Source organism: Strongylocentrotus purpuratus, unplaced genomic scaffold (assembly GCF_000002235.5).
Source record: "Strongylocentrotus purpuratus isolate Spur 01 unplaced genomic scaffold, Spur_5.0 spur5_scaffold_9, whole genome shotgun sequence".
NCBI classification, from domain to species: domain Eukaryota; kingdom Metazoa; phylum Echinodermata; class Echinoidea; order Camarodonta; family Strongylocentrotidae; genus Strongylocentrotus; species Strongylocentrotus purpuratus.
In genome coordinates, this window is record NW_022145615.1 from 22276984 (window position 1) to 22293031 (window position 16048).

The 16048-nt window shown below is 36.5% G+C and overlaps 1 protein-coding gene across 1 annotated transcript in view; it reads right to left on the reverse strand.

Annotated features, from left to right (window-relative positions):
- The window catches only part of LOC581840 (integrator complex subunit 3), a 34662-nt gene extending 18911 nt beyond the window's left edge, over positions 1-15751 (reverse strand). Inside the window, exons 1-13 of the mRNA XM_030976630.1 lie at positions 15575-15751; positions 13848-13931; positions 13221-13304; positions 12379-12492; positions 11668-11752; positions 11206-11272; positions 9363-9504; positions 8480-8609; positions 6712-6809; positions 6358-6405; positions 5345-5488; positions 4654-4741; positions 1501-1580 (exon numbers count right to left, since the gene is read on the reverse strand). Coding sequence (XP_030832490.1) covers positions 1501-1580; positions 4654-4741; positions 5345-5488; positions 6358-6405; positions 6712-6809; positions 8480-8609; positions 9363-9504; positions 11206-11272; positions 11668-11752; positions 12379-12492; positions 13221-13304; positions 13848-13931; positions 15575-15643 — 1233 coding nt within the window. The 5' untranslated portion in view covers positions 15644-15751. The remainder of the gene's footprint in view (positions 1-1500; positions 1581-4653; positions 4742-5344; positions 5489-6357; positions 6406-6711; positions 6810-8479; positions 8610-9362; positions 9505-11205; positions 11273-11667; positions 11753-12378; positions 12493-13220; positions 13305-13847; positions 13932-15574) is intronic.
- Between the last annotated feature and the right edge of the window lie 297 nt (positions 15752-16048).

Sequence of the window (16048 nt, forward strand, 5' to 3'; positions counted from 1 at the left end):
GCAAGACATAGGGTACATATAGATAGGAAAATGATAATAATAATGAGATAGAGATGACGGCAAGAAAGAGAGTATTACACTCATAGCATAATAATGAATAAAGATAATAAGAAAAAGATATACAGATGACGGCAAGACATAGGGTACATATAGATAGGAAAATGATAATAATAATAAGATAGAGATGACGGAAAGAAAGAGAGTAAACACTGATAGCATAAGAATGAATAAAGATAATAAAAGAAAGATATAAAGATGACGGCAAGACAGGATACATCTTTCTTTCATTAGTTTTATTCATTCTTATTCTATCACTGTCTACTCTCTTTCTTGCTGTCATCTCTAGCTCTTTCATTAATTTTTATTCATTCTTATTCTATCAGTCTACTCTCTTTCTTGCTGTCATCTCTATCTCTTTCTTTCATTATTTTTATTCATTCTTATTCTATCACTGTCTACTCTCTTTCTTGCTGTCATCTCTATCTCCTTCTTTCATTTTTTTTATTCATTCTTATTCTATCAGTCTACTCTCTTTCTTGCTGTCATCTCTAGCTCTTTCATTAATTTTTATTCATTCTTATTCTATCAGTCTACTCTCAGGGAACACTTTTATCACTAGAGTCTTCGTCACTGCTCGATTCGTCGGAATCAGAGTCCATGCTCCATGCTTCCATAGTAACAAGATCTCGAGCCTCCTCTACACTAAACACACGTTGACGTTTTCCAGCAGGTGCCATCGTAACATCAGTAAAAAAAATCCAAAGAAAACCGCTAAATACACGGTAATTTCGAATGTAACACTATGAAGAAAAACAGTTTACCGGAAAGTGTGCGATGTATACAATGTAAACAATAGTAAACGCAACGCGTGGCTACACACTGCGAGCGGTATTATGAATGTCTAATTGACTCGTATACATCTGTGCAAAAATGCGAAGTTGGCACGCCTACGTCCGTGCAAATCGGCGAACAAAGCAAACAAAGAGTTAAGACCTGTTAATCATAAAACTGAAGGCTAATCCTGGTGATTGACAACACATGTTAATGAGTAAGCACCTGAATGGTGTCAAATTCCCCATGAGAGCCCACTACTATGCGTCTTTAATAGCTATAGAATGAAATGTGTAAAAAAAATAGCAGATATTTACTTGAAAAATTCAGAACTCTTTATATTCTAACTGCATATGTCAATGTTCTAGATATGTTCAAGTACATCTCTTACACGATTTACACCAAAACAACCACACACCTCAAAGGGCGCTCATAAACAATCAGACTAGCTCAAAAGTTTGTGTATCCTACTTATGATGCATAGTAATTAAAGATGATTTGAGCTAGAAAACCAAAAAGGCCTCTCACATTAATAATTATAAAGATTTTCCAAATCGTCTACACTCCTAAACTACTCTCCACATCTATATTTTCAGGTTGTTTATCTTGTGTAATACCTAGGAAATAGCAAATCAGTATTCTACGAGGACGTTAACAAAATGGACTTACTCTGCACAGGAAATCCAGGCATGTAACAGTGATGACTGGATGAGTACGTAACGAGTGATGCATCACCAAGATAGCAGGCTCTGTACATAATGAAAATATGATAGCAATTAGATGCCGCTTATAACCGGGGCTTTAGTTCTCTTTAGAACTATAAGCTCAAAGAAAGATCACCAACAGTCCTTTTCAGGACTACACACGCACTCAAGAAAGAAAGATTATTGACAGTCCTTTTTAGGACTCCCCAATCCTCCCCCCTCTCTCGCAACCGTAAGCCTACTGTATATGACAGCAATTGCATCAACAAATAAAATATATTCGTGCAAACAACAGTATTTCCACATCTTTTTACACATTCTCTTGGCTAAAACCTAATTATTTCCTTAATTGCTCCAAGTACGAGTGCAGCCCAAATCATAATTTATCTTCATTTCATCTTAACAATTGTTTAATTTATTCCACCTAGGCAAGAAATTGTGGAATATTTCTTCAATATAATAACATGACTAACATCTGTCCAGGCCCAGGGTCGTACACAGGATAATATCGAAATAGGTAAATTGCAGCTCGTGTTTGACAGAACGGAAAAGAAACTAGATGGAACTTCGACTGCGCGCAGTCGAAATGATGCCTCCGTCATAGAGCAATTTACAAACCAAAACAGAAGAAATTTTTCAATTTCAAGTTCAATTGTAATCCATTAACAGGTTCTCAGAATATTGTGATTACAAGCAATTTCTCATATACATATATGACCCTTTGATCTTTGACCTCATGACCCTAACATCTACTCAGTTCATTGGCTCTGCAAGATGTCCCGAGTTAAATAGTAATCCATCTGTCAGTTCTAATGAGAATGCGATCACAAGCTATTTTTGCATACATAATGAGCCGCATGACCTTTGACCTTGACCTCATGACCCCAAAATCTAATCAGTTCATCGGCTTCGCAAGTAACATACATGACCTAAGTTTGGCAGGAATCCTTCAATCGGTTCTTGAGATAACATGGTCACGAGCAGTTTTTGCATACATAATGAGCCCTGTGACCTTTGACCTTTGACCTCGTGACCCCAAAATCTATTCAGTTCATCGGCTCTGCAAGATACATACATGACCAAAGTTTGGCAGGAATCCATCAATCGGTTCTTTTTATAACGCGATCACGAGCTGTTTTTGCATACATAATGAGCCCTGTGACCTTTGACCTTTGACCTCGTGACGCCAAAATCTAATCAGTTCATCGGCTCTGTAAGATACATACATGACCAAAGTTTGGCAGGAATCTATCAATCGGTTCTTCAGATAACGCGATCACGAGAACGGGACGTACGGACGGACGTACGGACGTACGGACGGACAACCAGAAAACATAATGCCTCCGGCTACTTCGTAACGGAGGCATAAAAAACTAGATGGAATTCGACTGCGCGCAGTCGAAAATGATGCCTCCGTTAAAGAGCAATTTTACAAACCAAAACAGAAAAAAAAAATTGAATTCACGTTCAATGGTAATCCATTGACAGGTTCTCAGAATATTGTGATTACAAGCAATTTCTCATATACATATATGACCCTTTGATCTTTGACCTCATGACCATAAAATCTACTCAGTTCATTGGCTCTGCAAGATGTTCTGAGTTAAATAGTAATCCATCTGTCAGTTCTAATGAGAATGCGTTCACAAGCTATTTTTGCATACATAATGGGCCCATGACCTTTGACCTTTGACCTTATGAACCAAGAATCTACTCAGTTCATTGGCTCTGCAAGTAACAAACATGACCTAATTTTGGCATGAATCCATCAATCGGTTCTTGAGATAACGCGATCACAAGCTGTTTTTGCATTCATGATGTGCGCTGTGGCCTTTGACCTTTGACCTATGTGCTCCAAAATCTAATCAGATCGTCTTCCTATGGTGATACACACTATCACTAAGTTTGAAGTTTAAATCTCCAGTGGTTCTTGAGATATCATGATAAAAATCTCAACGTATGGAATTTCATAAGTTGACCTCTGTGACCCTTGACCTTTGACATACGTGCTCCAAAATCTAATCAGATTGTTTTCCTATAGTGATACACACTATCACTAAGTTTGAAGTTTAAATCTCCAGTGGTTCTTGAGATATCATGATAACAATCTCAATGTATGGAATTTCATAAGTTGACCTCTGTGACCCTTGACCTTTGACATACATGCTCCAAAATCTAATCAGATCGTCTTCCTATGGTGATACATACTATCCTTAAGTTTGAAGTTTAAATCTCAAATGGTTCTTGAGATATCGCGCTAACAAACTCAATACAAGGAATTTCATAAGTTGACCTCTGTGACCTGTGACCTTTGACCTACGTACTCCAAAATCTATTCAGATCGTCTTCCTATGGTGATAAATACTATTCCCGAGTCTTAAGTTTAAATCTTAAATGGTTCTTGAGATATTGTGATAACGGTCAAACGGGACGGACGGACGGACGTACGGACGGACGGACGGACGTACGGACGTACGGACGTACGGACGGACAACCCGAAAACATGATGCCTCCGGCACCACCTTCGGTGGCGGAGGCATAAAAAGTATATATCAGAGGCTTCTCTGTATTCTTGAACACAGGCTTGCTATTATTTTAAAAGTGGTGCGCGTGTAGTTGGGTTTATACAGACGTGTATCAATCAGATATTATTATTTACGTCAGTGGACCGACCTCTTACGTCACCATCTGAAAGATGGTGACGTAAGACGTAAGAAGGATCCATCTGAGTCAGTTAGTAGGTGAAGACAGAGAGCTGAACTTACCATGGATATTACTGCTAGACTACCTTTGCACTAACTTTGCTATCTTATAAAGTCTGGGGAGTGTTTCACAAAGACTAAGATCAACATTAAGTTGGACTTAACTATAGCTGGCCGTTCATACCACTATTTGCTCTCACCATTTTGATCTTTAGATAATATTTTTTTGTTCAATAATGAACTTTCAAAAAGATGTAAATTCTGTAGATTTGTGACCATGATTTATACGTCTCTTGAGAGACCAATGCCAGAAAATGGTGAGAGCAAACAGTGGCATGAACGACCTGCCATAGTTAAGTCCAACTTAAAGTTGATCTTAGTCTTTGCGAAACACCCCCTGGATCTGTATCACTCACCTATGTCCATGATGTTTCCCCTGCTGGAGCTGAAGAACAACCAGTCGTAGAAGAGAGCTAGTTTGGCACAGGATGCAGCTATGTTGGACTGGATTAGAATCAAACAAAGCAAAAGTAAGCTAAGATTTCTTCATTTTATGGTACAAGAGAGGAATATAAGATCATCAATAGACCCTGACCTCTACTCATCTGATCCTAATTTATGATCAGTTTATCTTCTCTAATCATAAAACTTGTCACTTATTTCAATTTTAAACCCCATAAATCTGCTCTAAAACACGAATATATTATCTCAAATGCTTTAATTTAACTTTACTTTGATCGAAATGGTTAAACACTCAAGAGTCTATGATCTAAACAATTTTCTTGGCAAATAAATAAATATTGGACTAGAGGATACAGTCAAACCTGCTTCAGTGACCACCTGTCTACAAAGACAACATTTTTTGTTTCCCTTGAAATTGTTTTCACATTGAGACATGTACTAAAGGAACCTGTTGATAAAGACCACCTTTCTTGTTTCCCTTGGGTGGTTTTTATGTACAGGTTCACTGTATTTTTAGAATCAGACTCACAGACTTGTGAATGGGACTGAGATTTGAAATACAACTTTTAAAAAGACTTTTGCTTCAAGTCTTGTCCCTAATATTATACTATATAAATCAGCTTCTGATTATAATTGTCCACTCACAGTACATGTGGTTAGAAGCCAGCCAATCACAGCCCATCTCTGGATGACATCAGAGCACAGCACCTCATTGGACGGATGAATACAGCAGCAGATGTAGCGGATCAGATCGATGCGCAGTGATTGGCTCTCCGGGGTTAGCAGGTACTAAAGGTGAACGAAATTCAGACACAGGTATATTAAAGGGATCTGGTAACTTTTGAACCGCAACTTTTTTAGGGCTTCAATATTACACCATATCACAGACACTGATAACATGTAGGGCCGTGCATCTCAGATTTAACATTGTTAAACAATGATATTAAAGTATTACCATGCATCAACCTCTCAATAGGCCATTTTCGTCATGTAATTAAATTTAATGTGTAAGTCTTTGTGAAGTGCCTCGATTTCAAATTATTTCATTCAACTGTTATAAATTATAGTATATCATTAGTCAGAATGCGAATTGCATACATTAGTTGTTGCAAGGTAGGACAAACATTATGGCTTGTCTCACCTAACAACGCATACTGTATGCAACTTGCATTCTGACTTATGTTATACTATTATTACTGACAGGTGAATGGAATCATTCCTGTCGAGGCACTTCACAAAGGCATATCGTTAAATTTGGTTACATTACGAAAATGGAACATTTCACACAATTTGGTAAAATTTCTGGTATTCTTTATCACTATAAATAATTGATTTGTACACAGCAGACCATCCTAAATGAAATGAAATGAATCACGTGTTGAGAGGGAGAGGGGTTTTACCAAGTACACAACTAAACAATGCCTTCTGGTGAAATCAATTTTAATTTCTTGTCTTTGTAATCTATATATTCTTCACAAAATCTCATTTCTTCACAAATACAATGCAATGTATACAATATCAAAGTAAAGCTTTTTTATTATAAAATCAACAACAACATATTTTGACTTTAATTTTTATCAATCTTTTTTTTAAATACAACAGAAATTATAAATATTCACAAAAATAATTTAAACAAAATGAATAACACATAGACTAACCTGTTTTTGGAACCAATCCTGATATCTCTTTTGATTTCCAAACCGAACCTACCAGAAAGAAAACAACATGATTTTGATTTGACAAAAGAGGGACAAAAATCACATACAGAACCGCTTACTTTACAATTTTGAACCATCCATACAATTTCTCAATCTTAAGTTTACAGATATTAACTTAGGAGGAACTTTGAAATTTAGGGTTTCTGCATAGAAAAGGCAATGAATTGTCAATAAAATATATTTCTTTAATAATTTATGAGGAACTTTGAAATTTGAGGTTTCAGCATAGAAAAGGCAATGAATAGTCACTAAAATATATTTCTTTAATATGTTAGATTTTGTTCCTACTTTTACCTTTGATGTCAGAAATATGATTTTCTTTTCCATGTCGGGTGTAAGTCTGCAGACGAGAAACTTGGCGGGTGTCCTCTGGTTCAAAAGCTGCATGATACCTGGAAATAAGAATTCAATTTGGAAGAAAAAAAAACATTATCCCAACGAAATTGACATACATGGGATATTTTTATATCATAGGTTATGTATGCAACTACATTCAGAGGCTGTATGCTGTACTATCAAGTTAAATTGCTTCAAAATATGAGATTTTAATCTTGCTGCAACCTGATATCGTTTTGGGCATCAAGAAGCTTTCATACACTGCTTCCTCATTCATTTGATGTGTTGGAGAAGTGAAATATGAAGATAGAATACTGAAATAATTTCAAAATCCAATTTCAAGTCTATGTACCATGTTAGAATCATATAAAATATAGGTATTGTACTGTTGCACAACAAGGATACATCTACATAGGTTAAATATATATGTATGTTTCTTGTATGTCCAGGTTCATTAATTTCCTTTACTGTAAAGTTAAATTAAAATCAATTTATTTCATTACATGCAAATACAAAATAATGCACATTATAAAATACACAGGAATACATACATAATAAGAACTAGATGGAACTTCGACTGCGTGCAGTCGAAAATGATGATATAATGATATAATCTTCTTCTTGAAAAATTATATCCAGGGCTTTAAATTTTCTATAAATTTCTTTCATTAACAAAACTAGATGGAACTTCGACTGCGCGCAGTCGAAATGATGCCTCCGTCATAGAGCAATTTACAAACCAAAACAGAAGAAATTTTTCAAATTCAAGTTCAATTGTAATCCATTAACAGGTTCTCAGAATATCGTGATTACAAGCAATTTCTCATATACATATATGACCCTTTGATCTTTGACCTCATGACCCTAAAATCTACTCAGTTCATTGGCTCTGCAAGATGTCCTGAGTTAAATAGTAATCCATCTGTCAGTTCTAATGAGAATGCGTTAACAAGCTTTTTTTGCAAACATAATGAGCCCATGACCTTTGACCTTATGAACCAAGAATCTACTCAGTTCATTGGCTCTGCAAGATACATAAATGATCTAAGTTTGGCAGGAATCCATCAATCTGTTCTAATGATAATGCGATCACAAGCTATTTTTGCATACATAATGAGCTGCATGACCTTTGACCTTGACCTAATGACCCCAAAATCTAATCAGTTCATCAGCTCTGCAAGTAACATACATGACCTAAGTTTGGCAGGAATACATCAATAGGTTCTTGAGATAACGCGATCATGAGCTGTTTTTGCATACATAATGTGCGCTGTGACCCTTGACCTTTGAACTCGTGACCCCAAAATCTTATCAGTTCATCGGCTCTGCAAGTAACATACATGACCTAAGTTTGGCAGGAATCCATCAATCGGTTCTTCAGATAACGCGATCACGAGAACGGGACGTACGTACAGACGTACGGACGGACGGACAACCCGAAAACATAATGCCTCCGGCTACTTCGTAACGGAACCAGTAAAACAAGTGGCAAAGGGGAAAATAAGATGATAAACCAGTATGCAGAGGAAAAACAAAAGCAAGTTTGCTTGTCAGGGTTAACCCCCCAAATAATAATATCACATTGTAAACATTGTCAAACAAGAGAGGACAAGGGTTATTTGAATATTACCATTACCATTTCTGAGCTAAAAAGAGCATTAAAGAGCTCTGAAATAACAAATACATACTACAATCTTGACACATTCAAACACTCCTCAGAACTAACCAGTGAACTGTGCATTGAGTGTCTGCGGCCTGTACAGCATATCTTTCCAGAGTTTATCAAACTCTGGTATTCTTGCAACATTCTGGAGTAGTCTGATTAGGTCTCTTCCTATTTTACAGCATTCAGTGAACTGCACAAAGACAGAAAAAAAATATAAAAAATAAAGTGATGTTACCTGCAACATACTTGTAAAGACTTTGTGGATACCAATAAAGTTACTTAGTATATGTATGTAGTTGCTATGGGAGTTTTCCTCCCAAAGAAGAAGTAGAAGATGGAAAAAAAGAAGAAGATTCAATTGGGTTGTGTATAAAAGTCACTAGACATGTATGCAAAGTCCAGTTTGGATGAAGAGTAGGCATTTAAAATGGATTTTGCTTTTCAACCTGGTGAAAACTGGGCAGAGCATGTAACACAGAACAATGTGGACTTACCACTGACCAAAGAGTGGACATTATTCTGGTCAGAAAATTATTGTAGGATCATGAAGTGCTTCAAAAAAAAGGAAAAAATATTTGAGTGACTGGTTTTACCATACTCATTTCCCCTAACAGACTGTAATGTTATAAAAACCGTAGGGAAAACGGTTCAAATTCCAATCATAAATATCTTGATAATCAAACATGTGACTGGTTTGTATAAGTCATGGGATTCATTTCTGACCTAAATGTTTATAATTATGATTGCAGCATGAGCTAAATCCAGGAATCGTTGGCAAAGATACCCAATGACAATCCCTTTAAGTTGAGGACAGAAAATATGGAGAAAAAATATGGTTGAAATAAGGACAAATAAGGGCGGACAACCCGAAAACATAATGCTTCAGCCATCACCTTTGGTGGGCAGAGCATAACAATTGTAAAAGCATAGTATGAGTACTCACCCTTGTCCTAATAAGCTGTACACAGAACTCCACCTCCCTATCTCTGAGGTGTGTCCAGGTCGTACCGCTGTGATCCTCAATGATCCTCAGGTATGTGTAGACAACCATTGCCAAGAGGGTGGGGTGCTTGTCTAACCATGCCCTGCAAAACAAATATTTGAAAGAAAAAAATAATCATCTAACCACGTAAATGAATATCTCACCTAAAGAGGGGGGGGGGGGGGGGGGGGGGGGGTGGGGGTAAAAACATTACTTTACTTTAGTTGACTAAACATCCACACTATGGTAGGGATGCAAAGTAGTGCTGTAGCCGAACGGAAGTTCGCCGAACATGGCACTTTTGAACAGAACCAAACGCAAAGGCCTGGTTCGGATGTTTGGCAGAAAAATGTAAATGTTCTTGCAAGCTAATAAACTTGTCATTTTGTACCTAGTTTTCATGTCATGATTGCTCATTTTAAATTTACTTTTTTCCCATTTTCCGCCTTTGTGATTTATGGCTATCCAGTGGTGGGCGCGACTTCACTGGCGCCATTTAAATCCAAAATCCTGACCACGCTATGTCGCGATCGCAAGCCATAAACAAGAAATACATGTGCGTGATCAAAACAAGTTCAGCTCAAACCCATTCAACAAAAAATTAATATTTTAATTGTAACAATATCAAACAAATTTTACAATATAAATAATGAAATAAATATATATTATAGTATGGTATTTATTTATTCAGGAAAAATAGAGATTTAATATTTTTCCTATTGAAAATAAAAACTTATAAAAAACAGTTATTGACGAGCTTGAGTATCTATTCAAGATGGCAGCTTTCATGACTCTAACATTAGACAATAACCGTCTCGGAAAATCTTTAAAAAATATCATTTATTGACAAATTGAAAACATGATTCTTTTAAAATTGAAAATAAAACACGATTCAAGGCGGAAATATGAATGTAAGTAGTATTTTTCTTCACAAATAATTACGTTTAGAGCAGTTTTTTAATGTGAAATTCTTGCTGGTCGGAAGCAGTGTGCAGAAGTCCTCCGTGCTGGTCGGGCCCAGCAGGCCAGCCGGCCCGCCCAGTGCCGACCGCCGTGGCTATAACGCTGCTTGCTATTATATTACCGAACCGAGCCAAGTTCAGGTGAAAAATTGCCGAACTCTGCCGAACCGAACCGAACGCGAACGTAGCGTCTGACTTACAGCACTAATGCAAAGCCCTCATTTGGTGGATATATATTCAAAGTTGAATTCACACTTGGCATTACAAGCCAAAATCCACATCAAACTTTGAACTTCTGCATCATGTATCAGGTATATGGCAATATGTTAAATGCACATCATCTCTATCACCCAACATAAACGCTTCAGATAGCATCAACTATCTGCAGAAAAGAGGAGATTCCTGTAAAATGTTTCAAATGCATTACTCACAGAAATGTGCCACATTATAAATTATGCAAACGTCTTACCAGTGAAAAACATAAATGCAATTTTCTAACTTTAATTTGAGTAAGCTAGTGAGTGTCTCTGAAACACATCTTATTCTGAATATTCAGACCCTGCACTGGCATCTGGTCACAGAGAATGACAACAATATATATCAAGAGTACAGTACATTAGTTGTTAATCTTTGGATAGTAGAGGGATATCACATCACTAATTCTTCTTTGGCCTGTCTTTTCCTAGAAGTATTGAAAACAACATAGCTGACATTACCTTACACACTCAAGTTACCTTGCCTTCTACCTGGCATGTTTCATTCAGGAACAATTGTCTTGTGTAGAGGTTCACTCTACTTGAAGCAATCTATTTGACATAGATTCTGGTAACATGAAAACTTACCTATTTTCTGTAAAAATATCCAGCATGGACTCAGCTAGCCACATGTTCTTTGGGGATACATCTCCTCCTGTTTAAATGAATACAACATTTTGGGGAAAATGTATATCAATGAACCTTTTCGTGTTAGGTTGATAGACCGGTTGTTCACATACATGTTAAATAGGAAGGGTCCCAAGATTCTACCTTGGGGAACCCCATTATTTTGTATTATGCACAATATAACTCAACAAAATGCACAACACAGCTCAACATTTATTAATCATTACAATAAAGGTCTGCACAAAGATAAGATCTTAACAATTTTCTTCAATGATTATTCATTTTTAAGTTAAACGGTCTCAAGAAAATTCTTAGCAGAATTAGATTTTTCTTGTGATGCATCAAAGAGTGTATGAGCTATTTGATTGAGATTCAAGATTAATGAGCAATACTAAAGAAGTGCTAATAAAAGGGAGTTCTTACCTGTTATTTGCTTTATCAATGATAAAATAACCTGGTCTGCATTCGCAACAGAACCTTTAACCAGCTCACGAGCTAACCACACAACCTGTAGTGTTGAAAATTGAAAATTCATGAATTTACATTCAATCTCATTGTTGTGATCACATATAATCTTCTTCTTGAAAAATCATATCCAGGGCTTTAAATTTTCTATAAATTTCTTTCATTAACAAAAAAAAAGAGATACAACAGATCTAATCTTGCACTCTATCACCTAACTGGAAAAAAGTTTAAAGTTGAGCACATAAGTAATTATTGTGAATTGTTTCTTTAAAAAAAAGGATTGACCCATAATCCACAAACTGCTGTCATTGTCAAGGAAATAATCCATTGAATACAAAAATAACTACTGCTGATAAATGTTTCCTGTGACCAGAATGCAATGTATTAACCTCAATTTTCCCAACCTCTTGAACAGAATTTACCTGAATAATGTGAAGAAAACAGAGGAACTCCTTGACAAAATACAGTCAAACCCTTTTTAGCGACCACCTGTATAGAAAAACCACTTGTCTACAAAAGACCACGCTTTTTGTTTCCCTTGAAAATGGGTTCTCATTGCAACATGTACTGTAGGAACCTGTACATAAAGACTACCTGCCTATGAAGACCAATGTTCTCGTCTCCCTTGGGTGGTCTTTACAGACAGGTTTCACTGTATAGGCAACTCACCTGTGTTCTGACATTTTCAAGCAGCTTTGTGTATCTTTCAGCAATGATCTGATTCAGTCTGTTCCACACGATAGCCATGCCGTCTCTTGTGAGCAACTGCAAGTCTCTGTACACCTGAAAGTAATTGAGGTAATAATAATAATAATCTAGATTTATAGAGCGCATAATACGGAATACTGTCTCTAAGCCCGTTACAGATATTATTACCCCTGTCATTGGATCTCCACTGTCTGGGGAGTATTCCTACCATATGGTCACCATGAGGGCATAGGCAATTAATCACACAAATGCTTTCATCATCCTACCAAGTCTCCATTTCTCTCATGGGTATCGAGTGGCAAATCCAGGTTAATGCCTTACCAAAGGACATTAGTGCCGTGTCAGGGATTGAACCACGATCATCTGAATTTCAAGTCCAGTGCTTAAACCACTCGGCTATGACACTTCCACAATGTGTCCATTAATTCAGTCAGTCAAAATCAAATATTATGCTTTTTGGACAATGCAACAGAAGTAGTTGCAAAAAACTGTCTGAGATAAAAAAGAGTTATCAAAACTGATTCAGCCTACACCACACAATAGCTATGCCATCTCTTGTGATCAACTGCAAGTCTCTGTACACCTGACAGTAATGGAGATATGTCCATTAATTTCCATGTACCAGTCAGTATCAATTATTATGATTTTGAACAATGCAACGGAAGAAGTTGTAATAACCGGCTGAGATAAATAAAACTTATCATACCAAACTTAAAATTATTCCAGCATCTACCCTTATCAATAAACGCCATGAAAACAATTTGTGTAATTGACACAATAGTCAGGACAATTCTTTTACTTACTTTCTGAGCTGCTGATGTTTGAGTAAGAATGGTGAACATCAGACCCAAAGTTACTTCTTCATGTTGTTGAGTTCCTTTGCTTACCTGTTCATTCAAGAAAGAAAAAAAAGTAGGGAAATTCAAAAATTACTTGGATACATTTATTACTGTTAATATAAGGATCAGACGCTTCCAATTATCTAGAATGGGGGGAAGAAACGATACAACATTCTTCTTCCACAGACTTTTCGTATCATTTAAAAGACTTCAATATCAATTTACACATTCAAACTGTCACACTACTTGTGATTTAATGCTGAACTATGTGAATAACTTAATATGTACAGTCATATAATTTGTGATAAGATATGTTGTGCTATTTCTAGTAAGTGACCAACCACAAAAGATTTAATCAGCATTCGATTATCATGAATGATGGAAATGTGTAAAAGCCAAATACAGCTAGCTGATTACACATCAAAGTCACACAAGTTAAACTTTCCTAAGTCTAATAATCATTTTTTGACCAACCTATGCAAAACATATATTTACATTTGCTAGATCAAGTTTTGCATAAGTCAAACCATTTTTTTTTGCAGTCCCAATAGTTTTGACTTCTGCAGAGTTAATTGTATTTCATTGAATTACCATAGCTGTTAGAGCATCATGAGTTTCCTTTTGAGAGAGTCCCGCTGTTGCCTTTGATATGACATCATGGCCTCGTTCCATTCTCTGAAGAAAAAAAAAAAATACAAAATGAGTCACAATTCAGTGATGGATTGTTATTACAATCTTGCAAATCAGTGTCATAAGACTCATAACTGATAATATTCTTCTTGTTTGCTTGCTCTCTATAATGTCTCTGCTTGTTATGCTTGTTAAATAATTTGATACCTTTTGCAATTGTATAAAGCTGTGTTGCACCTATCCTACAGATAGTGTAGGCGAAAGTGCCCAGGATATACGAAAAAGAGCCCTTGAAACAGGCAAAAAATGTGATTGTGGGGGCGACTTTAAAAAAGGAAATTGTTCCAAAATCGCCCCCGAAACAATTGCTGCACGACTACGAGTGGCCACTTTCTCCTAGCGGCACTACTTCTTTCCCAAACTAACCACAAAATTGGATATGGGGGCCCCCTAAATATTTTTTTCTTCTTCACAGAACTGGAGCTCACAAATTTTAGGGCTGAAGAAAATTAAGTTTAGGCCTATTAATGAATATATTACAAATTAAAAAGAATGACCCACTAAGGCCATTAGGCAAACCGAACATCCTTGGGGTATAACTATACCCATTGATGACTATCCCAAGACAACTATACCACCTCCCCTCCCCACATGTCTAACCTCAATTTAATAACTCTGAGCCTGATGTAATATGGGGGAATGCCAGGGATTATCTTGATTTGGTGGTACATCTAGGTATTTTGTCAGGGGGAGGGGGCGTTATTACTCAGGTATCGGTCTTATAGGTAAATATAAATTAAATTTTTTTTTTCATGAATTATGATGAAGCATTTAGCTTTAATTCATCTACACTATTTTACACAATTATACTGTTTGTTTCCTCTCCGACTTAAAAAAATCCCAAACTACTAAAAATAGTATTAGGGTCTAGTAACTATCACACGTACCAAGCTCAAAATCAAAGCATGAGAATAACATTACCTGGATTTGAGTTTCCGGGGGGGAAAAAATACACGGGGCATAAGAGCCCCCAAAAATGTGCATAGAGTTCAATGCAAAACATTGTGAGTTTTCCAATTCCCAGGTTATCAATCAAATGAATTATCTATTTTTTTACATTCAACAGATTAAATATTCTCATTTTCTCAGACTCCTACAGAGTCTTGTTTCAGTATTTGGCAGGCTGACAATGTATACCTTCATCAATATGGGCTAATGTAATGACTGTCATTCAACTTATTTCTTAATTCTTCTCTCTGTCTCTTTCAAATCTGCCAATTAATATGAGCAAATCAAAATGAAAAAAACTCAAATGTCTTTCTAAAATCCAGGACAGAGAGATGTGACTTAACAGTTTGCTGTTTTACTTTTAGTATTCAAAAGCAAGTAATTTAGAGAATATCATATGAAGAAAAACAAATGAAATCATTGACACAGAAATCTTTCAGTCTGGAAGCCAGTCTAGTTTGCAAATGATTTATGCACTCACAATACACACACAAGACCATGGACACTACACTGTCAACACGTACACACAGACGTAGACACACACACAACATACATCCCCAAAACAGCCACCCGTGTACATATATCATGTAGCTTATTGAATCGCAAAATACATGACAGACACACTTTAATATCACATTTTTCAATATCGACAACGAACTAGAGGCTCAATAAAACCATACCTCTTCAAGATCATCTCGGGGATCTAATTTTGTAGCTATAAACAGATGAGATTGCTTCTTTTTTTCCATTTTGAAGGCCTTTTCGGGAACTTGCGTACCTCTGTCTTACACACTACCCCACGGTTTCTTCATCTCCGTTGATTATCACAGCGCCACGATCTTGCATGCACTTTGTCGTAGAGCGCCCGCAGCGCGCAATCTTTTATTTCTTTCTTTCATTTCCCCCAAGAAGACAGCTAGTATTATATGCACGGTCCCCTTTTGTGAACAACATTCCTTTTCATAAGTTTCCTATTATATATTGCGCAGGGTCTTTAACTCTTTATATATGTAATATTTTTCTCGAGCCTAGTGCTAGTTTAAGATTTAGTCAGCCTATACTGTCTGACCTAGCAGACTAGACTCCGTATATACTCCCTCCGGCCCCACCCGCCTCGACCACTCATATAGTACTCCCTCCGACACTATCCCTAT